Here is a 27375-nt window from a genome sequence, read left to right as displayed (position 1 = left end):
GCAGAAAACGTTCAGATTCTCTTCCCCTAGAGACCTGGCAAGTAGCCAGGTGAAATTTTGAAGCTAGTCCAGCAAATAAACGACATGCTTCTCTCAGGGAGTTAACTCCTTGGTTTCTGAGTCCCACACATACACAGTATTTCCCTGTCTTTGTTCCTTATGTGTGCAGTGCCCGTCCTCCCGCCTATTTTGTAATCCCTCGTCCCTCTCAGGTGTTGATAGTACTCGCCCCCAAAGGATAGTGATAGCTTAAGCCCCTAGTCAGACAGTGATAAATGAATGATTATCAGTAATCTCCCCATTTTCTTTCTCTCCATTCTCCTCTGATTGATTTTTATGCTCGTTACTGTGATTTCTGTTCATGTATTTCTTTATCCTCAGTGTTGTCATCTGGTTGGGAGATTTGAACTACAGACTTTGCATGCCTGATGCCAATGAAGTGAAGAACCTTATTAATAAGAATGACCTTCAGAGACTCTTGAAATTGGACCAGGTAATAACATTTTATTTTATAGGTACTTTCCTAGACAGCAGATAAAATGGTTAGGTTTATGAGTTAGACCCATGGGAATTGTGTCTTACTCTAGAAGTAGATGGAAAGGTCTCACTGTCTGGGGAAAACATTGTGACTAGTGATGCAGTGAATACACACAAGGTTTGTAGTGCTTTTATTAAGTGCTTGGATGGGAGGAGAGGAGATAACGTTAGTGATAAAAAGTCAATATAACATTTATTCATTAAGTCTTTATCAAGAAGGGATTTCAGATATTTGTATAAATGAGTTGGAGAATGGGTGGGGTTAATTGGAGAACACTTCCTGGAGGAAGTGGGCCTTCAGCTATGTTGATGTGGTTTGGCAGATGGAACAGGGAAAGCTGCTCTATGATTACTTGGCAGGCTCAGCAACAGCTTGGAGGTAAAAGAGGGAGGCCCTGTGAGGGAATTGGGAGGCACAGAAGAGAAGTTTGTCTGGGAAAAATAGCACAGACTGTGGTCTAATGGGAACTGATTGAGAAGTTGGGGCTTGCTAGTTTATAGATGTTAAAACCTGTGTGAGAAGCATTGATATGGTAACATTTATATAAAATGATATTGAGGAACCTAGTTTTCTGTAAATTTGCCTTGGAGCCTGGCACAGGACTTGAATTTTTACTTTAGCATATGGATACTGGCTGCTAAAAGTGAATGCTTCTTATTGAGGGAAGAAAATGTTTCAACTTGATTTGAATGTCTTTAAATCCTAACGTGAGACTTTTGACCTTCAGACATAGTCAAAATTCTGGTGTTTTGCAGCAAAATGGTTTTTACAGTGAGCCTTTCTTGGTTGTGTCTACCTTCACATTGAGGTTGGCTGGCTAACTTTGCATTTCTTCCTCTGTCCTGCCTCCAAAGGGGATACAATTGGAATAAGTTCTGAATCTTATGTAATTCTGGTAAAATATTTGCGTGAAGGTAACTTTCAAAACGATCTATTGGCTTGGCCGAAAAGTTCGTTCGGGTTTTCCACAGATGTTACAGAAAAACCTGAATCAACTTTCTGGCCAACCCAATATAACTATTCACTGAATTTGGCTTTTGGAATTATCCAATCAAAATTTGTGTGCTTTTTAAAAAAACTAGAACTGTGCCCAAACTATTATATATAGGATGAATAAACAACAAGGTCCTACTGTATAGCACAGAGAACTATACTCAGTATCCTGTGATAAGCCATAATGGAAAACAATAGGGAAAAGAATATATATATGTATAATTGAGTCACTTTGCTGTACAGCAGAAATTAACACAACATTGTAAATCAACTGTACTTCAGTAAATTTTAAAAAACTGTGCTAACATCAGGGAACTTATGATTATTCAGGTTTCATTTTTTCCATTTTACCCTGACCACCATTAGCAATAAAAAATTGGTGACATGCTCATATGAGCATCTTGTCTGTGGGTGAGCTTAGATGCTGTTGGAATGTCAAAATTTAATTCATAAGGCACAGAAATTTTATGTATGTGCTCCGATAGTTGCAAAAAACTTAGATACTTAGAAATGGCTGATCAACCCAATTGTCACTTCTGTTAAGATGGTGTTACCCTGCTTATATGATACGTTTTTCTATCTCTAGCTAAATATTCAGCGCACACAGAAAAAAGCTTTTGCTGACTTCATGGAAGGGGAAATCAAGTTTATCCCCACGTATAAGTATGATTCTAAAACAGACCGATGGGATTCCAGGTAAAATAACAAGAACCTCCTCATGGAATAGGTTAAGCCCTGATCTTATTTCTGTCTCTCTGAATTGATGAAGGGCTGGGAAATTTTTAGTTCTTGCCAGAAACAGATAGAAAAACCTAATGGCTCAGTGCTGTTACAGAAGAGGTTTCAGTTTGTGTGTGCTCACAGGTGAGCTCACCTTAGGAGAGTGTGAACTGCTCTGTCAGGCTGTCGAAGTTTTACGAGCTGCCTGCGATGCCTTATTTCTCTCACCTCAGCAGACTTGCTTATTAGATTTTTGCCCTTTTGATCTTACCCCTATTTCCTTACCTGTTGCCCTGTTCTGGCTCTTTTCCCAAACTCTTTTTCAGCTCTTTAACTCAGGATACCAGAGGTGAAAACAAAGAGCCATGAAAGGTTCTTCCAGCACAGTGGCTCTCGATCCTGAGTTCACATTAGACTCTCTTGCCGGACTTTTAAAAATACCAGTGCCTGGGCCCGACCTCCACGACTGCTGGAGAAAGCTGAGAATCACTGTCTAGGGGGCCTGTTGATTTCCCGATCACCCCTAGTAAAAGTGCCCCTGTCAGTATGTGCCTGGTGACTGTTTGTCTTCTACCTACTATTTCTTCGTTTCCTATGGTTTCCTACCTGGCTGAGCCCAGAAGTTTGAAAGAAGAAAAGAATGCCTGGGCATAGCCAGCTTCTTTAGACTCAGAGAGCGCCAGGGTGGGGTGGGGAGGAGCCTGTCCCATCCTCCGAGGGAGCTGCTCAGCAAGTGAAAAGTGACTCTGACAGATCTTGTGCACATTGCCTTGTTTATTCCACTCACCTGACTTGAGAGTCAACTGAAGAGCTACTGATAAGAACTTTATTTGTGTCACCCTCTGGATCAGGTGTACAGGTGTTGCTTATTTTAATAGAATGATGAATAGGCTTTTCCCCTCCCCTTGGTATTCTTATGGGCTGTTATTTGTTCAGACGTGCATGCTTAGGTGTTAGTTCATCTTTATTAGAAGAAGCTCGACTTATCCATAAAAGTCCAGGTTTAAAGAAATCTCTATTACCCATCTCCAGTGAATAAGCCCAGTCTGGAAATATAGGATTGGATTTTTAGATTTTATTAGTTGTCTATCTGTTGTGAAGCATCATTGCTGTTGATAGAGCAAACAAAGAGGAAGTGTTCTGAATATAATCCTGTCCTTCTGAGGGTATTTTAAGAAGGTGCTATTCTGTTTTCCCCTGGTGCAACATTATTGAAGATATAATCCTAATCTTAGGAGCACCGTTTATTCATTCATTAGATAACTATTCATTGAGCACCTACTTTACATCAGATACTGTGCTAGGGGCTGAGAATGCAGTGACAAACAAGCAGACACAGTCCCTTCACAGAGCTTGCAATATAGTAGGGAAGATAATAGTTGGAGTCGTTAGGGAAGGAGAAGCAGATAACAAGAGGGCCTAACTCAGGTCTGAACCAGTGTGGTAGATATTCCGTTCTTGTGTGGTATGTTATTCTAACTCCTTACTTTTTTTGCAGTGGGAAATGTCGGGTTCCAGCCTGGTGTGACCGAATTCTCTGGAGAGGAATTAATGTTAATCAGCTTCATTACCGGAGTCACATGGAACTGAAAACCAGTGACCACAAGCCTGTTAGCGCCCTCTTCCACATTGGGGTAAACACTTGTTTGTTCACACAGTCGTTTGTGTGTTAAGTATCTATTCTTAGAGTGTTACTTAGACTCAGAACGGATCAGTAATTCAGTGAGCCATAAATGTTTTCATAACCAAATAATCATTTGCAGCATTGAGAAGTTAGTGCCCTTGACCCTCCTAAATGCTGTCCATATGGCCTTTTAGTGACCCAGATGTTTCTCATGCTGCATAATGGCTGGGTAGCACCCTTCATCTCCTAAAGTCGTTATACATAAAGAAGAGTTCAAAGCTAGGTTTTAAAGGATGAGTAGGTCCTCATCAGATAAATAGTAAGGAGTAGAAGCACTGGGAGGGAGGTTCCAGGTAGAGGGCTGGGGACACAGCAGGAACAAAGGCACAGACCAGTCAGAATACAACATAATGTGTATATAATGTTAAGAGGCATATTGTTAGTTCTACTAACTAAGATAGTGAAGCCTTCCCATCCAGGAGTACAGGTTTTAAATTTCTCTTTAACTCTATTGCATCCTGGGCTGGATTAATGTCCAGTTGTTTAATTTTTTGTCTCTGTTGTGAGTAAAGTTTTTGTTTTCTAGCTGTGTGTTATGAGTATGCAAGTTATATCTTGGGATCTTATTGACTTACTTTATTACAGCTAGTACATTTAGATTATTTCTTGCAGTTTTTCCAGACCTGCAGTCATGTAATCTGGCAGAATCTATATTGGGCAGTGCTTGATAGAATGGACGTTATAGCTAGACTGCTTAAATTTGCCTCCCAGCTCAACCACTTTCTAACTGTAACAATGGAAAATTTATGTAACATCCCTCTGCCTCAGTTTCCTCCTCTATAAAATGGGAATAACAATGGTACCTACTTAAGAGGATTAATGAGGTAAGACATGCGAAGAGCACAGTAGGGTGCTCTTTCCTCTGTGTGTATGTTGATTTTTTTGGCTTCTGAGATAGGTTCTCACCAATATGTCTTATCCTGCTCCTGTCTTAGAGGGGAATGACTTTGGGGCATTTCCTTTATGTACAAAATTTGCTCTTCATCTTAGAATAGATTCTAAATTTTATTGAGGCAATCATGACTTGACTTTTATCCATTTTGAAATTTTAAAATAATAATGAATAATAATAGTATGTGTTCCTCAAAAAGTAGCTAGTATGTGCCAGAGACTGTACTAGGCAATTTATACCCATCTCATTTACTCCTCACAACAATGCTTTGAGTTAAATATTTCTCATTTAACAGATGAGCAAGTGGAGAACCAGTGAGTTTAAATAAACTTCTTTAAGAGCATGCAGTTAGAAGGAGAGCTGAGATTCAAATCTTAAGCCTGTTTAATTCCCAAACTTATAGATGTTCTTTCTCCTACCCCCACAATGCCTGCAGAGTTCCAGAGAACTTACTGACTAGATATACCTTCAGATACTACTTTTAACCCACCTAATTTCTAGCTTGGGCTTGTGGACTGCCCTGTTTTCTTCATTTGAGTTCTCTTAATCCATTTTTAAAAGGATGTCTTTCCCCCAGACACTAACCTTTTTGGTTTCATCAGCTATGCTTAACTTTTCTGTTTGTATTTCTTTTCAGAACCTCAGAATATTTGTAATACTCCATACATATTAATTCAGAGCTCCCAGCAGGATATTTACAGTTTTTTTGATGCTTTCTGTGTATTTTTGTGTGTCTTTAATAAAAGTCTACCTTTCTAGTTTTTAATACTTTTTAAATCACACAGGAATTAAAATGTGTTGGGGCTTCCCTGGTGGCGCAGTGGTTGAGGAGTCTGCCTGCCGATGCAGGGGATGCAGGTTCATGCCCCGGTCTGGGAAGGTCCCACGTGCTACGGAGTGGCTGGGCCCGTGAGCTGTGGCCGCTGGGCCTGCGTGTTCTGAGCCTGTGCTCCGCAACGGGAGAGGCCACAACAGTGAGAGGCCCACGTACCACAAAAAAAAAAAAGTATTTTCTCTTTAAAATAAAAATAAAAGTAAGCAAAATTCACAGATAAGGCTGAAGGTCTTCAGTGCCTCTTCTATCCCCTACTCCCACTTTTGCGCTAAACCCCACTCCCTAGCCAGGCCAACTACCCTTATGAATTTCTTTCTTTCTAGACCAGCACTGTCCAATAGATTTTCTGTGATGATGGAAATGTTCTAGATCTATCCTGTCCCATCCAGTAGCTATTACATGCAGGCAGCTATTGATCACTTGAAGTGTGACTGAGAGAACTGAACTTTCAATTTTATTTAATTTGAAGTAATTTAAATTTAAATGTCCTTATGTGGCTACTGGCTATAATATTGGACAGCACAGTTCTAGACCTTTTCTGTTTACCCATACACAATATGGTGGTGTTTTGTGTGTTGGTGTTTATATATCATAAATGGTCTCATACTATATGTGTTGGTCTGCAACTTTTTTTTTAATTCAGTGGTGTATCTTGGAGAGCTATCTGTGTTATTACATAAAGATCTAGCTCATTATACATATTTCTTAATTCCTAATTTTATTGGTAATTTCCTTTTCTAAAGTGGATGTATCAAGTGGTGACATTCTGTGGTAACCTTTTCCCCTTCATTATCCTTACTGTGCATTAAGGGTTATGATCATGATAACCCATTGAGAAGAGCTTTGATTTTATTGGGTAACCACCCCATACTTTGGACTCTTGGGCACACTATGATTAGAGGCTTTAAGAACCACATTGTATTTCTTACCACCATTCATATCAGTGACTGTTAACAAAGGGCCCAAGTGCTCAGGGGCCAATTAATTTCAGAAGACTTGCTGTGGGCTGGCTGAGATTAAGCTGAGATGGGGTTCCCACCCCTGCACTTGGGATCTGTTGCATTGGTTCTTAGACTTTGGTGGACATCGGAATTGCCTAAAGAGCTTCAAAATGCATGGACCCCACCCCTTGGAGATTGCAATCAGTGAGCTGAGGCATCTGTGTTTTTAAGACCTACCCCCCCAAAAAAAAAGACATACCCAAGTTGGTCCTGTCACATATCCAGTATTTTGGAAAGGGTCTTATGCTAGAGGTCCAGATATCACCTCTGCTATTAACTGTGGCAGTGAGCAACTTAGCTGATCTTTTTGTACCTTGATATTCTCAACTGTGAGAAGAATAATCCTTGCTTTGGTAGCCTCACAGATTGTTGTGAAAATAAGATGACATATGTAAAATACTTTTTGAAATAAAAAGTTGCAAAGGGACTTACCTGGTGGTCCAGTGCTTAATATGCCATGCCTCCAATGCAGGGGTGCGGGTTCGATCCCTGGTCGGGGAACTAAGATCCCACATGCTGTGCAGTACAGCCAAAATAAATAAATAATTTTTTTTAAGTTGCAAAATGTTGAAAAAGAATTTAAAAAGTATAAAATTCCTCTTAATATAACACTGTAGTAGGCACCCTGGTGACACTAGTGATTGTTTACTCCTAAGTTCTCTAATCATTATGGTTCAGATATGTAAAAACCTCCACAGTCTGAGACTCAGCTTTGATGTCCTTATTTTCCACACTTTCTTTACAACCTCTACTGCATACATCAATCTTTTTTTTTAATTGAGTTTGTGAAGTTTTCTATTCTAAAAAGAAACTGGGGCCTTAATAAGTGAAAATGCTATGTTAATTATGTTTGTTTTGGGCATCGATTTGTATAAAGTTTTAATAGTAAAAAGAAAAAGCACAGCTGTGTCAGGAAGCCGAAAGTGCTGTGTCAGATGGGAGTTTTTTTGATCTGTTAGGCAAGATGATTTGTTTATCGTCATGCTTTTACTCTGATCTGGGACATTTTGTATCGGCCGTTTTCTAAAATGGCCATAGGGTCTATTTACTAACATACTTTTATCATCATATAATCTGAGCATTGATATTATATTGGTATTATGATTCTTGGCATTGTGCATAACAGTTAATAGAGTTAAATGCTTTAGTCATTTTTTCTGCTGTTTCAGCACTTTATGATCATTGTTAGAAATAATGATAGGTATGTTTTGATAGGTATGTCAGTTTGTATAGTGCAGGAAATAAGTTTTAGCACAACCGTCACATTTTCTCCACCACCACATTACTTAACAATGGAGCAAGAAAATATTCTTCCCAAATATTTATTATTGCCAAGCTTCGTAGCACAGAGGTTTAACTTTTCCAAGGAGTTAACCAATTAACCTTACCTTTACCTTACAGTGTGTGATCCCATAATTTATGTTTGTTTTAGTGGCCTTTTTAAAGATGGTTAGACTCTTAGAGATATATAAGTTGAGAGCACATAAGACTAAAATAAGGATCTGTCTGTTTTTCTCAGGTAAAAGTTGTGGATGGAGCGAGATTTCAGAAAGTGTTTGAGGATGTTGTTTGCACCACAGTTTATTTGAAATGGTTGCTATAATGACCGGTTTTAAACTGTTAGGTAATCTTAAAGGAAGGTGAGCTACGCGTATGTAAGACTGAAAAGAGGGTTCATTTTCTTTCAGGTGAAGGTTGTGGATGAACGGAGGTACCGGAAAGTGTTTGAAGATATTGTACGCATCATGGACAGAATGGAAAATGACTTCCTTCCTTCCTTAGAACTCAGCCGGAGGGAGGTGAGCAAACACACACGGCTGCCCATCTGCTGCCCATCGTGGTCGCACAGGGGAAACCATGTTACTAGGAGAAGGCAACACTGCAAAGTCATGAAGACTGTGTGAGCTGAAGGCAGACTGCCTCCACTTCGGTCCCAGCACTGCCATCTAGTAGACGTGTGGCTGTGGGCGAGTGTCTTACCCTCTCAGGGCCACAGTTTCCCTTTTTGGATAAAGGGGAGGTTGTGAGGATTACCCGAGTTAATACATGCAAAGCCCTTAAAACAGCGCTGGGCACAAAGTAAGCCCTCAGATGTTAGCTGCTCTTATTTAATATTTCAGAGTTGCTGGCCAATTCATATCTCAGGAACCAGGACTCGGTCAGGGATGCATGCCCTGACCCGAGGTGAGGTTATACTCTTAGGATCCCAGGAACAATCAGAGTAGCCTAGAGAAGTAGCAAGAGCTGCCTGGCTCCTTCTTTGCTGTTGTGAGAGGGGACAGTGGGTAGCTGGCTCGCTTGGCGAGTGCATCCGGCAGTTAATAATGACCTCATTCTTTATTCATATTCTCTATGGAATAATCCAACTGACTTTCTTCCCCTACTAGTGATGCATGTTTGTGTCTGTCTGTTATTCCCCAGTTTGTGTTTGAGAATGTGAAGTTTCGGCAACTACAAAAGGAGAAGTTCCAGATCAGCAACAATGGACAGGTTCCCTGCCATTTTTCTTTCATCCCTAAGCTTAATGACAGCCAGTACTGCAAGCCATGGCTTCGGGCTGAACCTTGTGAGGGCTACTTGGAGCCAAGTGAGTTTTCCCTTTACCATTGTCTCTGCTCGCAATGTACCATCCCCTCATGACTGCCATCCCCTCCCTTTGATTAACTTCTTGTTTTCTAACCATACGTCTCTCACCTTCACTGTCATTGTATTGGGGCTCCTCCCTCTTCCGTGTGTCCCATCTCTCCTTCATCACTTAATGATTTTTTTAGAGGACACTTCTTCTCTTGGTTCTCATCCCCTTTTTGCTTTTCCACTGGAGGTTTCTATTATCATGTACCATCTCTTACATTTCAGATGAGACCGTGGACATTTCCCTTGATGTGTATGTCAGCAAAGACTCTGTGACCATCCTGAACTCAGGGGAAGATAAGATTGAAGATATTCTTGTCCTTCACCTGGATCGAGGCAAAGATTACTTCTTGACCATCAGTGGAAATTACTTCCCAAGTTGTTTTGGTACATCCTTAGAGGCTTTGTGCCGAATGAAAAGACCAATCCGAGAAGTTCCTGTTACCAAACTCATAGACTTGGTAAGAGGCATCCTAAGACATGCATATCCTTTAGATAGAATTTTCGCAGTGCTTAACTGATGTCCTCCTTCTCTCTGTGCTTCCTCTTTTGTCAGGGCTGGCAGGGGAAGTGGGGGGTGGATGGCAAGTGATAAATAAGAATAAGAATGTCACTTTAACACGCCTTTCATTGGATTAAGCCTAAAAAGAAAGAGGAGAAGGTAATATGTAATTGGCTCTTGTCAGGAATATGAGATAATACGAAGTTCACTGAATTAGATTAAAGCCTCCCTTCTCAAAGATTTGTATCTTTGAGATATAAAGATATGCTTACTTGTTTTGCTCTCCATACTTTCAAGTCATTTTTGTATAAATTAGCATGTATGTGAGGTCCAGTAACGGGGCAGGGGGGTGGTATTATCCTCATTAAATATGTGAGAAAACTGAGGCACAGAGACAATAACTGGCCCAAAGTGGAATAAATTAGTGACAAATCTGTCGCCCAGATTTTCTGACTCCCAGTCCAGAGCCCCTCACTATATCATCATATCTAATCCAAGTCAGACTCAGCTGCTTGTTGGAGCCCAGGCCATAAGTGAACCTCAGAGTACCTGCCTCAGAACCCCCAGGGGTCCTTACACAAGTGCAGGCCCCTCCCCCCAGTCACCTCTGGCAACGGAATCAGAATCTTAGGGTGCGAGGCCTGGGGATCTGCATTTTATCAGCATCCTGGATGATTATAATATGCACTGAAGTTTGATACAAGTTTAATGTGACTCACTCAAGAAAAGAAAGGAGGAGGATTTCTCTTTCCCGACACCAAGCTATAATATCAATATCCTTATGGAGGAAATGCTTATTATCTTCAGGAACGAAAATTAATTTAGTAACAAGTTCACTCTGTTAAGAACCTTTCTTGTAAGTGAAAATATTGTTGGATTTGTGTGCAGACCTCTTTGGGCTATGAAAGTATACTCTTGGTCTTTTACCAAAGAAAATTAGATGGCGTGACAGCCCTGTGTTATCATTACCATTAGTATTCACATTGATCCTTTTGGCCTAGCCGGAGCAGTGATTGTATCATCTAGCGGGGAGGGCTAGGCCAGCGGGCAGGCTGCTGGCTTGTCGGAGTGTGATCTGTTCTGTTGCCATGGAATTGTTTTAGCGATGACTCAGATGGCAGATTAAAACCCTTGAGTTCAGTCCCAGCATTCTTTCTTGGAATTATGCTTGTTTCCCTAGAGCCCTCATGACTGAGTGTATTAGCCCTGGTTGAGAGACAACCATTTTTTTTTCAGAAATTCATATCCTGACATTCTGTTATTTTTCATGATACTTATTTTTTCTTCTACCACCATATTGCTATCTTTTGAATGTATTATTTCACCTTTTAGAATATGTTCTAAATGAAGTTGTCTCCCTTTCTTTTCCCTACCCCTTGCCTCCATCCCAGACACCATTTCCCAGCTTTCTCTTTCCCAACTTTTATTATGAAAATGGCAAATGTGCAGAAGAATTGAAAGAACAGTACAGACACCCACATGCCTTATACACATATACTGACATATACTTATTTTTGCTATACCATTTGAAATTAAGTGGTGATGTGTCACTTCACCAGTGAACACTTTGGCCTGCCTCTCTTAAGAAAAAGAATAACTTCTATGTCAGCACAGTGCCATTATGACACCTAAGAAAACTAGCTACTCGGTATTCAGATTTCTCCAGTTGTCCCAATAATTTCTTTCATAGCTTTTGTAAAGCCACGATCCAACCTGGGTTCATGCAGTACATTTGGTGAGGTCTCTGCAGTCTCTTTTAGAGTAGAACAGTTCTTTCCTTTTTTTCTTTAATGATTTTGCCTTTTAAGAGTCCAGGACAATTGTCCAGTCAGGGGTCTGCCATTTCCTAAATTTGTCTGCTTGTTTCCTCTTGGTAATTTTTAAACCTGTCTTTTTGTACTCCCTCCTCCCACCTTATTTCCTATAAACTGGAACTATTTGGTCAGAGTTGGCGGACACATTATACTGCCCTTTACTGCAATTGTCCCATATTAATTAAAGTGACAAGAAGGAGACTCAACCAGCATTAAAAATGTTAATTTTATTTAAAATATTATCAAGTAATTCAACCACATTTGACCATGAATGGGAAGTAATCAAAATCTTTAGTGGAGTTAATGGCTCTGTAGGAAGCCTTTTTTCTTCTTGTGCACACATGATTCAAAGTTTTAAAAAATAGAACCTGGATCATTTTTCATTACAGAATTGCTGAGTTCTTCTTAAATTGTATGTGTGTGGTCACCATTTATTCTGTTAAAGCTTTTATTTTGTAGGATTTAGGGTTCTGATTCTTTTCACAGCCTGTTGCATTTAATAAATCCCTGGATCTCATTGATGAGGAAATTATCCATATTAGTGTGGGGCAGTAAACAAGAAATCTAAGATTATCTGTACCCCATTTGTAATACCTTCCCAGTCTGTTTTGGCTTGATTTTGACCTTCTGAAATGTTTTCTTAGGTTTGTTTATTCATGCTTGTTCCAAGACCCAAGATGATATTTCAAATCCCATGAGACAAGGCTATTAATAATGATACCTGTTGTCCTTTTTTGTATTATTTACTCTAAAATTTGAGTGAAACCAAAAATGAGTTCAGTGCCTGTGTTGACTCTCCCTGTACTGTTTTCACGAAGATTCTTGTGCCACATGCTCTTTCCCCCAAATGCAGAATAAAGTAACTGGCGTAAGTCCTTTTCATTCTTCCTGATAGTGACTTTGCCACTACTAGAACTGTTGGGATTAGCACAGGTGGCAAACAGGGGAGAATCTGTTTGTAAATATCTTTATTCTTTTCCAGAATTAAGATAGATGTTTCTGGTTTATTAATTAGCATATTAAGTAGCATATGATCGTCAATATTTATTCATTATACATTGGATGCAAACTACTATGGAGTTTATATGGGTTCTTATAGTTTAAGAAAGTTTACTTGTATGTACAATATGGCTAAATTCTAAATCGAGGTTAGTAGGGAGTTTGGTTACAGATAATCTAAACATTAACTACCTTTATTGGCTCATGTCCAGTGTGTTTAGTAAGTCAATATTTTGGAAAGTCACTTAGAATGAGAATTGTGGAGCTTGTAATTTGTATCAACAATAGATTCCTTTCCTGTGCTGTTTACTCAAGCCCTTATATGCTATAAAAGCTTATTGATTGACCAGCTAATCTGTGTGAAAATCAGTCTCAGATTCAGCCTGTTTTGGTGTGTGAAGCTGGTTAAGTAGGGTGGGAGCAGTGGATAGAGAGTCTTTTTTTAATCTTTACATATGTTATTACTCTGCTTTATGTTATTTTTTAAACTTATTATATTTTATTTTTGGCTGCATTGGGTCTTCGTTGCTGCACATGGGCTTTCTCTAGTTATGGTGAGCAGGGGCTACTCTTCTTTGCTGTGCACGGGCTTCTCACTGCAGTGGCTTCTCTTGTGGAGCACGGGCTCTAGGCGTGTGGGCTTCAGTAGTTACGGTGCACGGACTCAGTTGAGGCGCGCGGGCTGTAGGGTGCGCAGGCTTCAGTAGTTGTGGCACGCAGGTTCAGTAGTTGTGGCTCGCGAGCTTTAGAGCACAGGCTCTGTAGTTGTGGCACATGGGCTTAGTTGCTCCGTGGCATATGGTATCTTCCTGGACCAGGGATCGAACCCGTGTCCCCTGTGTTGGCAGGTGGATTCTTAACCACTGCACCACCAGGGAAGTCCCTTTTTTCTTTTTTTTTTTTAAGAAGATGTTGGGGGTAGGAGTTTATTAATTAATTTATTTATTTTTGCTGTGTTGCGTCTTCGTTTCTGTGCGAGGGCTTTCTCTAGTTGTGGCAAGCGGGGGCCACTCTTCATTGCAGTGCGCGGGCCTCTCACTATGGCGGCCTCTCTTGTTGCAGAGCACAGGCTCCAGACGCGCGGGCTCAGTAGTTGTGGCTCACGGGCCTAGTTGCTCTGCGGCATGTGGGATCCTCCCAGACCAGGGCTCGAACCCGTGTCCCCTGCATTAGCAGGCAGATTCTCAACCACTGCGCCACCAGGGAAGCCCCCCCCTTTTTCTTTATAAATTAACACTTTTGCTCTTTTTTTTTAGTATTTGTTTATTTTTCATTTATTTATTTATTTTGGCTGCACCGGGTCTTAGTTGTAGCATGTGGGATCTTCACTTGCAGCATGTGGGCTTCTTAGTTGTGGCATGCAGGCGGGATCTAATTCCCTGTCCAGGGATCGAACACAGGCCCCCTGCATTGGGAGTGTGGAGTCTTACCCACTGGACTTCCAGGGAAGTCCCAGGGGATAGAGAGTCTTGAAGTCAACAGATGAGTTTATACTGGAGCCAGAGGGCATCTAGATCCACCGGAAGTCTTTAATGAGTTGTATGTGGCTGTAAATGGACACATTTGGAGGAACATTCTGGTTTGCATGTAGACTGGACTAGTAGAGAGGAAGCCAGGCTTGAACCCACCAGTTAAAGGTTTGGCTTGTAAATACAGAGGTGAATAAAGTTGAGGTGTGGGGGAACCAGCTGTATTTGCTTGGGGACATGTCTATTAGGAGAACAGTATGAAAAATTTGAAATAACACGAATAACAACTTGGTGATGAATTTGTCCCCAGTGATCTCTCCAAGTAGGTGTTTACTTTGTCTTACTGATCTGACGACCCATTTCTTATCCTGTTAAGTGTATGGTTTGTGTTTCTTTTTATATTTCACATGAACGAATCCTTTCTAGAACTTCAGTATCCATTCAGTTTTCTGCTTTTTATTTTTAAATTTGAATCTGCCTCTAACTGACTCTTTTTACATGATTTTAGCTGCATTTACTACCGGGAAAATTCCTCTAAGGGTGAATGCTGGGATGAAGAATGATTTGCAGTGCATTTGTAGTATGCCAGTGTTGCCCCGCTGGGGACTCCTGAACGTTTTTCCCTTTTTTAATGTGATCAACACGTAGCCTTTTGCAGAAAGTGGGCAAGTCAGCTGAACTAAGTGATTAGCAGCACCCTTAGGACTGCCTTAAGAGAATTCTCTTTACTAGTGGGAGCTAATGGTGTTTCTATTTTCAGAGTTGAACCTAGACTTGAAATAAATATAATTTACACCTACTTTATGCCTGAAGCCAGAGAAGTAAACTCTCAGCGTAAATCTGCTGCCCCTCCACCAGTATAAAAGTCCTTTTGATTTCAGAGTTTTCTCTTGAATCCATTCATTTTTTAAAATATTTTTTATTATATTATTTTTAATTGTATTTCTTTTATTTTTGGCTGCGTTGGGTCTTCGTTGCTGCACGAGGGCTTTCTCTAGTTGCGGCGAGCAGGGGGCTACTCTTCATGGCAGTGCACGAGCTTCTCATTGCGGTGGCTTCTCTTGCTGTGGAGCATAGGCCCTAGGCATGCAGGCTTCAGTAGTTGTGGCACACAGGCTCAGTAGTTGTGGCTTGCAGGCTCTAGAGTGCAGGCTCAGTAGTTGTGGTACACAACTTAGTTGAGGGCTTAGTTGCTCCGCGGCATGTGGGATCTTCCCGGACCAGGGCTCGAACCCATGTCTCTCCTGCATCGGCAGGCAGATTCTTAACCACTGCGCCACCAGGGAAGCCCCATTCTTTTTTTTTTTTTTTTGCGGTACGCGGGTCTCTCACTGTTGTGGTCTCTCCCATTGCGGAGCACAGGCTCCAGACGCACAGGCTCAGCGGCCACGGCTCACGGGCCCAGCCGCTCTGCAGCATGTGGGATCTTCCCGGACGGGGGCACGAACCCGCGTCCCCTATATTGGCAGGCAGACTCTCAACCACTGCGCCACCAGGGAAATCCCCCATTCATTTTTTTAAAAATATTATGTTCCCATTATTAGTTGAGGTGCTTGCTCTCTCCTGCTTGACCTACGTCAATAGCGTTTTAACAATTCCCTTCGCCTCTATTTCTCTAGCCTTCTATTTTCCCTCTTCAGGGCTGTCAGACTGATCTTTCTGTAATACAGCTTTGGAGCCTATCACTTCCTTGCTTAAAGTTAGGCATGTGGCTCCCCCATGCCTGCTGAATACAATCCAAATTGCTTTACCTGTCATTGAAGGTCCAGCAAAGTCTGACTTCAACACACCTTTTTAGATGTATTTCCTACTACTTTTCTCATTATCCCCTCCTGCTCCCCACAAACCAGATGACTAACTCTTCCCTAATCTCACCTTATGATTTACCTTCTCTGCAACTTTGTTTATTTCTGTCTCCTCCCACTTGTAATGTCCCCACCCCATTTCTGCCCTTTAAAATCCTGTGCATCTTTCAAGGGCTAGTTAGGTTGCATCACCATTGTGAAAAAGTCCCCTGACAGCCCCAGTTGAAAGCCATCTCTCTTTCCTTTGAACCCCTGGTTTTTTGTTTGTTTGTTTGTTTTAACCATTTATTGAGAACTCATATTGGTGAATTACAGTAATGCCAGGCCATAAATTCTGGGAATCCTTACCCCAATTCAGTTGTAAGCCCGAGTCAGGGACCGTGTCTTTCCCCTCGCTGTAGCCTCACTTTTCATACCCCCCCACCCCTCAAAGACATTTAGTTCAATGCCTTGCACTGGTAGATAGTCAATGCCCGAAGAAAACCTTTTGGAGGGCTTGGTTTGACAGGTTAGTATATAAAAACTCTGCCTGGCTTTACTCATCATATCATGTGGCACATATTCATAGGAGGGAAAATAGAGAAGTCTGTCAGACAAGCAGATTCTCTATTTGTTAATAAGTAGTTCTAAATTTTAAAAAAGGTTGTGCTCCAAAATTGAGTTAAGTTAGATGTTTGGCACTCAGAATTAACTTCCACATTAAAAAGTGTTATAATTACAATACTGTGAATACTGTATACTTTTTAAAGCACTGTTACTCTGATTATTTTTATTTCATTCTATATATGGTATTTAAAAGTCTAGGTAAACCTACAAGAGCATGTTTAATTCATAATGTACCTAATAATACTGAAAACCCTACCCAGCCTATATAACAGTCATTTGGGACAAATGCATTCAGCGTTACTACTTGGAGTATCAGGGAACACATATTTCCCCACCTCCAACCTCCTGCACATCTGTGAAGGTAAGATCAGGATTTTTCCTTTTACTCTCAGACCGAGACGTGGGATTTATATCCATGTTCTTGGTGGCCCATGGCGGGGTTGCGAGTTGCTGGGGAGGTGCAGGGAGCTTTGAGAGAGCAGGCCAGCTGCTGGCATACTGCGCCACCACTGCCCCACACCCCCCGTGTTTTAGACTGCTTCCGTGTCCCTGTGAGGTAAATGTTATTATCCCTGTTTTAGAGATGAAGAAACTGGGGCTCTGTGAGGTTTACTAACTTGCCTGCAGTCTGTACAAAATAATAAGAGGTAGCGTGAAGATTTGTACCCAGGACTGTCTGACACCCATGCCTGTACTCTCTCCACTAACCCTGCTGCCTTATAACTGTCTTTAGCCTGCTGGGAGTAGAATACATTCTCCAAGCTTTCCCCTGCCTCTCTGTCTAAGAAGCAGTCAGTTTATCCTTTTTGAGTTATCTAAGGGAGCATAGTGGTAATGACTGTGGAGTCAGTCAGACCTGAGTTCTAATCCTGATTCTGCCACTTAATACCTAATAGTGTGACTGTGGGCAAATGATTTAATCTCCCAGAGCCTCAGTTTCCTCATCTGTAAAACGGGAATAATATCTACTTTGTGCATATGTGCAGACTAAATGACATTGTATAAGAGCCCATTGCAGTTACTGCTACATGGCAGATGCCTCCTAAGTGGTGGCAGTAGTTACTGTCACTGTTGTCATTGTTACATTGTAATAATAGCACAAAAGACAGAGGCGATTAAAAAGGTACCTTCTTCCCTCTCCCCGGCTTCTCTTTTTTCTCTATACTCTATAGGAAAACACAGTAGGGGATAATGATGAATCTTGTGGTCCACAAAGGTCTGAAATGAAATGAATTTGCATTGCAGAGGGACTTCCATATTTGAGGACTCTAGGGGCCCTTGAGGAGGGGAGACGGTACCAGGTGATGGAAAGGAGTGTGAGATACTGCTTGGGAGGCCAGCTAGGGTGAGAGGCATGGCAGTGGAGAGGAGAGAAGCTTACCATCTCCTGAATGGCCACTGTCGGGCTCACAGCCAAATTCTTCCACTGAAGTGGCGTCAGGGTGAGCGAGGTGCCACACAGCGCAGCGGCAGGGCCTGCCTCCAGGCAGCACGGGAAAAGGAAATATCAGTGGGTGTCTGGCTGGCTCAGCTGGCAGCTGCCAAAGGACACAAAAGTCTAGGACTGGACATGTATGTTTCTTGAGCGATAGACTCAGTATACTGCACAAAATTTGAATATGCATGATAGAGAACTTTGCATATGAGAATGTGTTCCATTTTCAATCATGATTTTTTGAAGAATTTAAAGCTGTTTAAAGTGTATGTATCTAGTGAGGTAGTGCATTCTAATAATACTGATCTGTTTCTAATTCTGTAAATTAATTCTAATCATTTTCTATCTGTCAATGACTTTCTTTTCCTGCTCCGCTCTCAGGAAGAAGACAGCTTCCTAGAAAAGGTAATGCAATCCATTGGCGGTTATGTGTTTCCCTGTGCTTGATTAACATTTAGCCATGGTCCCTGGAATTTATCCCGAGGCTTTCCCATATCAGACACCTCTGACTCCATGAGAATCCCCCAAAGTCCTGCTAGCTGTCTTTAAGTGTGTCTGAAGTACATGAAAGCTTTATTTTACTGCACCAGTCAAGTCATTGAGACCCAGTACATAAAAGCAACAGGACTCAAGGTTCCAGATTTGTATTTTTGAAATAAGAAGTAACTAAAGAGCTGTCTTGATGTATGTGAAAGCTTGTGAGATGGAGGAGGGTACCGTTTGCCATTTTCCGTTTCTGATGATAGTAAAAGCAGAAGTGAATTTCTGTTGCATTAAGAGTGATTTGGGGGAAGTGATAATAGTGATTAATTACTGAAAGAATACACAGGTACAATCAAGAAATAGGTCATAGACTAGAATCCTACAGCTGAATGAGATCATAAAGGATCATCTGGTAGAGCTCCCTGCCTTCAGACAGGGTAAGGTGTCTTCTCCCTTCTAATGGACAACCAAGGCCCAAGAAGGTTAAAAACCTCGCTGAAGTTATACTGCTCCTGACATCAGGGGTATGGGGCAAAGGGAACTAGAACCTGGGTCTTCTGGATACCCAGTGAAGGAACCGAGCGAACGCTCCTTCTGCGGTGCTTTGCCACCTCTCCATCTTCAAGCTGGAGTGTGCCTGGCTCCACACAGGGCCATCCGGTAGAGAAACATGGGCTTGAAAAACATTCTTTTTTTTTTAAATGTTGAACCTTCTTTTAATTTATTTATTTTTATTTTTGGCTGTGTTGGGTCTTCGTTTCTGTGCAAGGGCTTTCTCTAGTTGTGGCAAGCGGGGGCCACCCTTCATAGCGATGCACAGGCCTCTCCTGTTGCGGAGCACAGGCTCCAGATGTGCAGGCTCAGTAGTTGTGGCTCACGGGACCAGTTGCTCCACGGCATGTGGGATCTTCCCAGACCAGGGCTCGAACCCGTGTCCCCTGCACTAGCAGGCAGATTCTCAACCACTGTGCCACCAGGGAAGCCCTTGAAAAACATTCTTAAAGTACTTTCACACAGTATCTAACGTGACCTCCCCATTTGGTGGAGTTTAATGCAGTTTGTTGGTGGAGATGGTGTACTGTTTTTGTGCTTCAGTTAATAGCACTAACGTTACAGAGTGTGAGCTTATCAGGCACTAAATGTGTCCCATTGAAAGAAGAAGACAAAGCATGCCTGGTTTCCCTTTGAAAATTAGAGTTCAGGATAATTTGTGGACTTTTTAAAAAGTATTGTTTCTTGTGCATAATCTTTCTCTAGACTTCAGAGATACAAGTATGACATTTCATATTATCACACATGAATTTGAAAATGGATAGTGGATGGTGTATATAACCTACTGGCATGTTATTAACCTTTTGAAACCACTAAGGATTGAGACGGCTCTGCTTCCCAGCCCTTCCCTGTTAATAGCAGGCCATGTGTCTTTTCATCTTGAACAGTGCCTTGTGTTGCCTTAATGCCTTAGTACAGGAAGAGTGCTAATTGGATGTCAGATTTTTTAAAAAGTACATGAATCAGTGCTGAATAATTTATATGTGGTAAGTTTGAAGGTGTCTGCTAAGGAATCTGTACCTGTGTTGCACTTGGTCCAGAAAGTGAGCAGAGTGCATTATGGACAGTGTTTTGGCTCATATATCATCTGGATGCCTGGATTTAATACTTGCAACTGGAAAGAAGTTAGTGGGTGAGCCACTGATAGAAGGTCTGGCAAGTATAGGAAATGTGAATATCAAGTGATAGATTCCCAGGGAAAGAAAGAAAGGAAGCAAAACAAATGTGAAGAAGATAGATTTTAAATGATAACCAACTGTCATGCTGCCTTCTCTTCCTTATTCCCTTAGAAAGGTGCACAGTGGCTTTAAAAGGTCACCAGTGCTTATTGAAGAATAGAACGTCAAGAAGAACCCTCTGCTCTGTTCTAGTGTACACACTATCTGGAAGTAATGAAATGCTTCTCTTCTTTCCCTTAAAGTGACACGGCTAAATAAGGGTTGTGGATCAAATTTACAGCATTTCCTAAATTTGAACATATATATGACCTTAAGCCGGAGGTGTAGGAGGGGGAAGATGCCAAAAATTGGTCACTATTTTCTCCACTAGATTTTTTATGAAGGCTGCCTTCAGATGCCTTTTAAGCTATTTCAGATATCTTTTTGGTATAATTTATATTTGACTATATAAACATAAGATAATTGAATTTATTCCCCATTTTCAAGTTCAGATTTAGTTACTGATCTAATTTATGTCACTTCTGGGTTTTCCTCTGAGATTCTTTCAGGAGACTCTAACATAGAGTAGAAAGTTAGGTGAAAGGAGTCAAAGCCCCAAGAATTCTTTGCTGAGCTATTACTGTAAAGAATAACTTCTGGACTCAGAGCCTAGACTTTTCGTGGTATTTCTGGCTCTTGGTATGCTGTATTCAGTTTACTATTTTTGGATCTTAAGACTTTGAGTTTTAGTGCCTTAAGATTAGACCTTCTATCAAGCCTGAAATATTCATGTAGGTAGGTCTAATGTGAATTGTCTTTCATTCCTGAGGACCAGAGAATATCATTTAAATCAGCAATGCAAGCTCTGATATTTGTGGTAAGACCTGAAAGAAGAATAAGTTAAAAGTCACCACCACCAACAAAAAAAGTCAACAAAAACCCAAGTAGATGCCGCTCTCTCAAAGTGCTCTATTGACAATTGTACTTTAATGGTCCATGAGTCTCCGGTGGTGTGTGGGCTCTACCGTGACTGTATTGCTGGTTCTCAGTGTCACCCTTGAAAGGATTTACAGCACACAATGCACCCACGTGATAAACATAATAAACCCAAGTGGAATGCTTAACGGTTAAGTGAAGCATCTAGAAAAGGAGATCATTTAACTGTGGGAATCCGGATCAAGTGCCTTCTGACCAGGAGTGTCCCAGTGAGAAAAAATGAAAAGTCTTAAGAGGTGAAGATCAGATTATACCCACATAAGCAGAATTTGAGGGAGATTGTTACACATAGACGTTTTCATTGAGACCCTTTTGATTCTCACCCCTTTTTATCTATTAGGAGAAATCCCTGCTGCAGATGGTTCCGTTGGATGAAGGTGCCAGTGAGAAACCTCTTAAGGTCCCCAAGGAGATCTGGCTCCTGGTAGATCACTTATTCAGACACGCCTGTCACCAGGTGAGTGAGAGTGGGCCTGCCCTGCAACTTTGGAAGGTGTGTGAGTCCAGTGGGAAATGATAATACCTCACGTCAGTATATACAGTGCTTTTAACTTTGCCAAGCCATCTCCGCAGAGCAGCACTGTCATATCAGATTGCCTGGGCAGATGGAAGTATCCCCGTTTACAGATGTGAGAGCTGAAGCATGCAAGCAAGGTGATTTACCTAAGACCACGGCATAAGAGTGATGGCGGAGCAGGGCCGAACTCCTCCCCTGTCTCCTGGCTACACATGCTTTCCCCTGGACTGCTGAGCACCTGAATCTGTAACACCTGCTTTAGCTGTCATGGAAGCATTGCAGATTTCAAAGTCCAAAGCAAACTTCAAGCCCATTTCTTTAATTTGGTCCTCACTTTTCAATCCTATCTAAAATACCTGCCACCCCTAACACATTCTTCCAAAAAAGAAAACTTTCTTGGGACTAAATTGAAAGATAATGTTGTCTTACCTATGGAAAAGTGAAGAACTTGAAGGCAAGGTTTGGTATGGACATGCCCTTTTACTCCTGCCCTAGCATTCTGTGTATCAGTATTTGAATGTGGTTCCATGTTTGGACTCTGCCTTCTACTTGTCAGGAGGCTAGAAGTGGGAACACCTGGTCTCCCCATGGAGTCCTCTAGTCCCCTGCCATATCAGGTGCAGGCTGAAACCTTTGAAGATAATTTTCTAGTTTGAAATAAAATTTCAGACGGATTAGAGAGATGATAAAGGGAAAAGGGGCCATTGTCACACCTTTTATATATTAGGAACATATTCGTGTTCCTAAGCACGAATATGCACCTCACCCTGCCCTTTGCTTCCTGCTGCTCTCCTGATGCCTGGGTGATCATCAGAACCTTAGTGCTGATCATTTTGCCGTGTTCCATTCATTGTGACCTCTTTGGTAGGAGGACCTGTTCCAAACCCCTGGAATGCAGGAGGAGTTACAGCAGATCATTGATTGTCTGGATACCAGCATTCCCAAGACAATCCGTATCCTTTTCGACAAAGGCTTAGGAAGCTGGATGTGTACTTGCCCAAATTCTCCTTCCCACCTACATTTGATTTTTTTTCCATCTTTATTTTCTTTGTAGCTGTCTTTTATTATAAGGTAATCATTGACTATACAGTTAATTCCTCTCAGGAACTTTCGACCTCTCTCCTTATCAGACTCTTACAAAAAGGAATCAAGGGTTAGATAATGACGACTTTTAATTGGCATGGGACATAGGACCCACAGCCATGGTGCTTTTCTGCTTTAAGCCAATGATCACTCCTGTCACCAGGACAGGGAGGAGGATAGGAAACATTGGTGACTAGCTTCCAGTGTGAACTGTCATTCTGCAGGCCACATTCCCTTGACTTTCAAGTGGGGCCAAACCTCCCAAGAGTCTTTGATCAATTCTGTAACAACTCAGCTGCAGCATACGTGGACCAATAAAATATCAAACCCCAATTAGGATCAGGGTGCTCTGAATATGAGGAAGGAAACCATCCCTGAGGGAGCTTGAGGAAGGGAGAAAATCGGGTCTAAGTGTGGCCTTTTGCTTGGGGCCTCTTTCCCTTGACGGGAGTCAATCCAGCTGGCAGTAATCACTCAGTGGCTGAGGCGCTGCTCATTTTCCTGGAAGCCCTGCCAGAGCCTGTCATCTGTTATGAGCTCTATCAGCGATGCCTCGACTCTGCTCAGGATCCCCGGATCTGCCGACAGGTGAATTTTATTGCTCTGAGAATGTGTTTGAAGCATGTTCCCCCACAGAGAAATCATTGATTTTTACCAAACCAGCTGGGCAGCCAGCTGTGTGATAGGATGGGTCTGGTTCTGTTGTTCATGGCAGGGCACCAGCATTGAGAGTTGGGACCCTTAAATTTTAGGTTGTGTTATTTCCTATTATATTTGCCACCCTTTTCCAGTTGACCTATTGAGTAGGGTGGATACCTCTACTCTGGGGTAAGATTAGTGAAACAGATCGTACATGGGATTCTGGATGACATGACCAGGAAGGGTGGGTGACACTTGTGAGCCTTTCTTTTTGTCTTCTTGGTGTTTGTTTTTAATCTTGAAATGATTCTGATGCACAATAGCTGAGAACACCTCTGAATCAGACTAGTGAGTATCGGGAAGTGCTGCCACCCATGCTAAATGGCATTGCAGAGAAAACCACAGCCACCTGCCTAGGGAGATGGCAAAAGACCAGGCTAACACCCGTCTGCTCCTGAGGCAGGGCGTGCATGCGAATGTGTGATAACTGCGTGACCTGCTCATTGAGTGGACAGGGGCCAAACAGGATGAGCATTCTGCCTCAGGAGTTATCATTTGACAGGTACTATATTGGTCATGAGTAAATAAAGGAGGAGTCCTGTAAGGGTTGGATTATAAACTACTTTTATGGCAGCTGTGAGCTCTTCTTACTCCCTTCCTCCACCTGTTATCCTCACTGCCCATCCCCTTTTTTTTAAAAAAAAAACAGGTGATTTCCCAGCTTCCAGGATGCCATAGAAATGTTTTTCGTTACTTGATGGCATTCCTTCGAGAACTGTTAAAATTCACTGAGTACAACAACGTCAGCGCCAACATGATCGGTAAGAGCACTTCCTGAGAACGGCCACACGGGGGCGTTGGTCAGGACGGCCCGTGTACGGTGCACACGTGTATTCCCTCCCTAGTGTCCAGGCCCGCAGCAGTCACTTCCTCCCACTGCCCTCATCCCCTGGCCCCCCAGCCCCCCATCCCTGAGGCTTCGCTTAGGTTGTGTCTGACCGAGGGTTTTCCCCTTTTCTTTCTCTCGCCCTCTAGCTACTCTCTTCACTAGTCTCCTCCTAAGGCCTCCACCCAACCTTATGGCAAGACAGACTCCAAGTGACCGCCAGCGTGCTACCCAGTTCCTTCTGAGTTTTCTGCTTGGGAGTGATGAAGACTAATAATAAGCCTTTTCCTCTTACAACTCTCCAAGATTCTAGAGGCGGAAGATCTTGGGCACCAAGTATTTCAGAATGATTTGAAAAGATATGCCACAGGAAGGGTCTGTTGCAGAATTTTGAGGCTGTTGGCATGAAAAAGTTCTGTTTCTAGTGTGAAAGGAAGCGAGTTTCCTAATCCCTCCCTTACCATATCCTACGCAGCAAGATACTTTTAGACTTATATTGCCAAGCCAAAGTTACCATATTTTGGTGTTTTTCTGTTCTCTCTTTGTAAGGCAAAGAAATCTGTATTTACACTCCTTTACCTGGGGATGTGTTTGTTGTCCTCCTGCCCAGCTGTCATGATTGTCCTTAGCACCCGAGGCCTAAACTCTGAGATGTTCCCCTTCTAGGCCTACAAGCACTACTTTCTGTAGCTCAGACTTGTCTGTAGTCCTTCGTCTAAAGCACTTTGGCCCCACCCCCTCCCCGTATCACCCCTTTGCTCTCTACTCTGCTAATACCATCATGTCAAAAGAAGTCTGGGTGAAGCTAGTGACTCCTTGGGTGTCTCCAAAAGTGAGTTAACCATCTCCATGTGGTTGTTACATGCATTTGTGCATCTCTACTACAATGGCATCTGTACATTTCTCTAACATTGGCCTATTATGGATCTGCAATGGGTGGAACCATATTCTCTTGTCTCAGACCACACTTAGTAGCAGAATGTTAGGGACTGTTAGAGATGACATCTCATTGATGTGAGAGAATCACAGTCAGAGTGAAAGCACTTTGAGTGTTTCAAGAGTGAGAATATTCATGCTCAACAGGTCCTGCTTCCCACCATCCATTTTGGTTCTTATTCAAATTTTACATGAGAACCAATCCTGAGTGTGGGGCCCATCCCCCACTTAGAAATCCACCTCCAGAGCAACACTTGTACCACATTCAAAAAGGGAGGCTGCAAATCAAGTGGGCCTCTCTGTGGAATCTGCTCCTTCCCCCAGCAGGGGCATTGAGGATAACCCTTAGAACCCCCCTCTCCGGTCTTCTGAAGTACCAGGGGCAGATGTCACCCACTCCCTCATCAGGACTGACTCTGGGCTCTACAGTCAGCTGCCCTTAGCTCCCAGTCACCTTCTCCAGTGCTGTGTAAAAGAGACTGCAGTAGGATGAACCAGGCACCTTCTCTCCTGCCCAAGACAACCCTCTGAGCTTGTCATTTACTCAAGCTCCTGCGGGGCAGCCCTTTTTTAAAAAAAAAATTAATCTATGTTGGTTGGCAAACCAGCCACCAGCCACCGACTGCAAAACTGCCTGATGCAGTTAGCTTCCTCCTGGTTTTCTTTCATTAAAACCACCCTGAGTTGACTCATTGTCACATGTTCACATGAAATCCCAGGAGCCTCATGTATAGGCTCTGTGTGTGGTCTTGGGCATTGACTCTTCTAGAGCATCAAAGGAGAGAGCTGTGGAAGCACCGCCATGAGTGGTTCTCCAATTCCCCCATCTCTTATGCGTTGAGTCCTTTGGGGGAAGACAAGGTATGTATCCTGTGATATTCTGGCTAAAGCCTCTCCTGATTGGGAATTACAGAAGTAGTAGTCAAGTTATTGGTTGCCAAATAGCTGCAGATCTGTTAGGCCAGGGGCTGGGCGTTGAACTGAGTTAATGGCAGGCTGAGCAGAACAGTTGTCATCTCCACTAGTCCAGAAAGGGATCGCTGGAGAGGCAGATGATAGAAGCTGGGGCGAGGCCGTAACACAAAGGGAAATGCCTGTCCTAGACACATTTCCCAGTCTACTGCCACCTGGGGCCTTCAGGTGGTCAGGGATGTGGTTAGTGGGGCTGTGTGCAGCATCCGGCTCACCCTCCAGAAGGCGGATGCACTCAGTTGCTTTACTGCCTCAACCTTCCTTCCAGCTCTGGTCCTGGGATGTACACAGGGTTGAGGGTTTTAGACAATCTCTAGGGAGGGGGGACAAGAAATGGAGCAGACATAAGAAATCTGCTTCCCTCTAATTCCTGAGTACCTCTCATGTACTATTCCCTAGTGCCTCTGAAGTAAGGAGTTTAGATCCAGCTGGTAGGGAAGGACTCTGCATCTATCGTTTTAGGGAAGAAGCAGTTTCAACCCCACGTGGTGATGTTGCTATTAGTCTCCCTTTCACTGTTACCTGATTCTTATTCTGTAATTGTTTGTTGTATTTCCCCCAAATGTCTTAGTCACTAGGCAAAGCTGCTAGCGGGATTCTGTATTTCATGTCATCTTTTTTATTATAATTTATTGCAAATTTTTTTCTGAATAAATATATGTTGTGTGAAAAACCAAAGTGTGATCTTAGGAAGAACTGAGGAGGGAGGCTTATGTCACTGGGTCCCGCTTGACTGCTGCAGTCCCCACCACTACGCCTGGACTGTCATTTCCTGTCTTACAGGGAAATATCGTAAGAATTCTCAGTATATTTGCCCTTGGAGAGGAGAAGAAGCCACATATTTTCAGAGGTTAATAAAGCAGTCACAGTGCTTTCAGAGGCCAGCCAAGGATTCTTGTTTTGACCCTGGGGATTCAGGCAACAAAATAACACTGTTAGGAGAAAAGATGTTGATTCTTAATGCCCATAAATGTCACACTGGGTCAGATCCATGATCGCGCCAGCCCCAGAAATCTGACAAACTTCACTGTCCACATTTTGGGAGAACCCAGTTGGCCTTGGCAACATAGCCTCAGTAGTGTAGACATGCCTCCCAAAGAGCCTGTTTTCATGTAATTCACTTTGCAACTTTTGAAAAATCAGTTTTGAACTTATATTACCTCTTGGGGTGACAAAGTCCATAAATTTAATTGTGCTTTTTCTTTTTTGGCTCTAATCTGAACTCTGAGA

At 42.3% G+C, this 27375-nt stretch overlaps 1 protein-coding gene across 1 annotated transcript in view; it reads left to right on the top strand.

Moving 5' to 3' along the window:
* The window catches only part of OCRL (OCRL inositol polyphosphate-5-phosphatase), a 55826-nt gene extending 29020 nt beyond the window's left edge, over positions 1–26806 (top strand). Inside the window, exons 12-23 of the mRNA XM_060086373.1 lie at positions 382–493; positions 2118–2227; positions 3750–3885; positions 8352–8462; positions 9085–9250; positions 9520–9755; positions 18306–18329; positions 21453–21569; positions 22498–22582; positions 23173–23300; positions 24061–24172; positions 24387–26806. Of these exons, the coding sequence (XP_059942356.1) occupies positions 382–493; positions 2118–2227; positions 3750–3885; positions 8352–8462; positions 9085–9250; positions 9520–9755; positions 18306–18329; positions 21453–21569; positions 22498–22582; positions 23173–23300; positions 24061–24172; positions 24387–24511 (1462 nt within the window). The 3' untranslated portion in view covers positions 24512–26806. The remainder of the gene's footprint in view (positions 1–381; positions 494–2117; positions 2228–3749; positions 3886–8351; positions 8463–9084; positions 9251–9519; positions 9756–18305; positions 18330–21452; positions 21570–22497; positions 22583–23172; positions 23301–24060; positions 24173–24386) is intronic.
* The last annotated feature ends 569 nt before the right edge of the window (positions 26807–27375 follow it).

This window comes from Mesoplodon densirostris, chromosome X, assembly GCF_025265405.1.
Source record: "Mesoplodon densirostris isolate mMesDen1 chromosome X, mMesDen1 primary haplotype, whole genome shotgun sequence".
Taxonomy (NCBI): Eukaryota; Metazoa; Chordata; class Mammalia; order Artiodactyla; family Ziphiidae; genus Mesoplodon; species Mesoplodon densirostris.
This window is presented reverse-complemented; position numbering and strand designations above follow the sequence as displayed.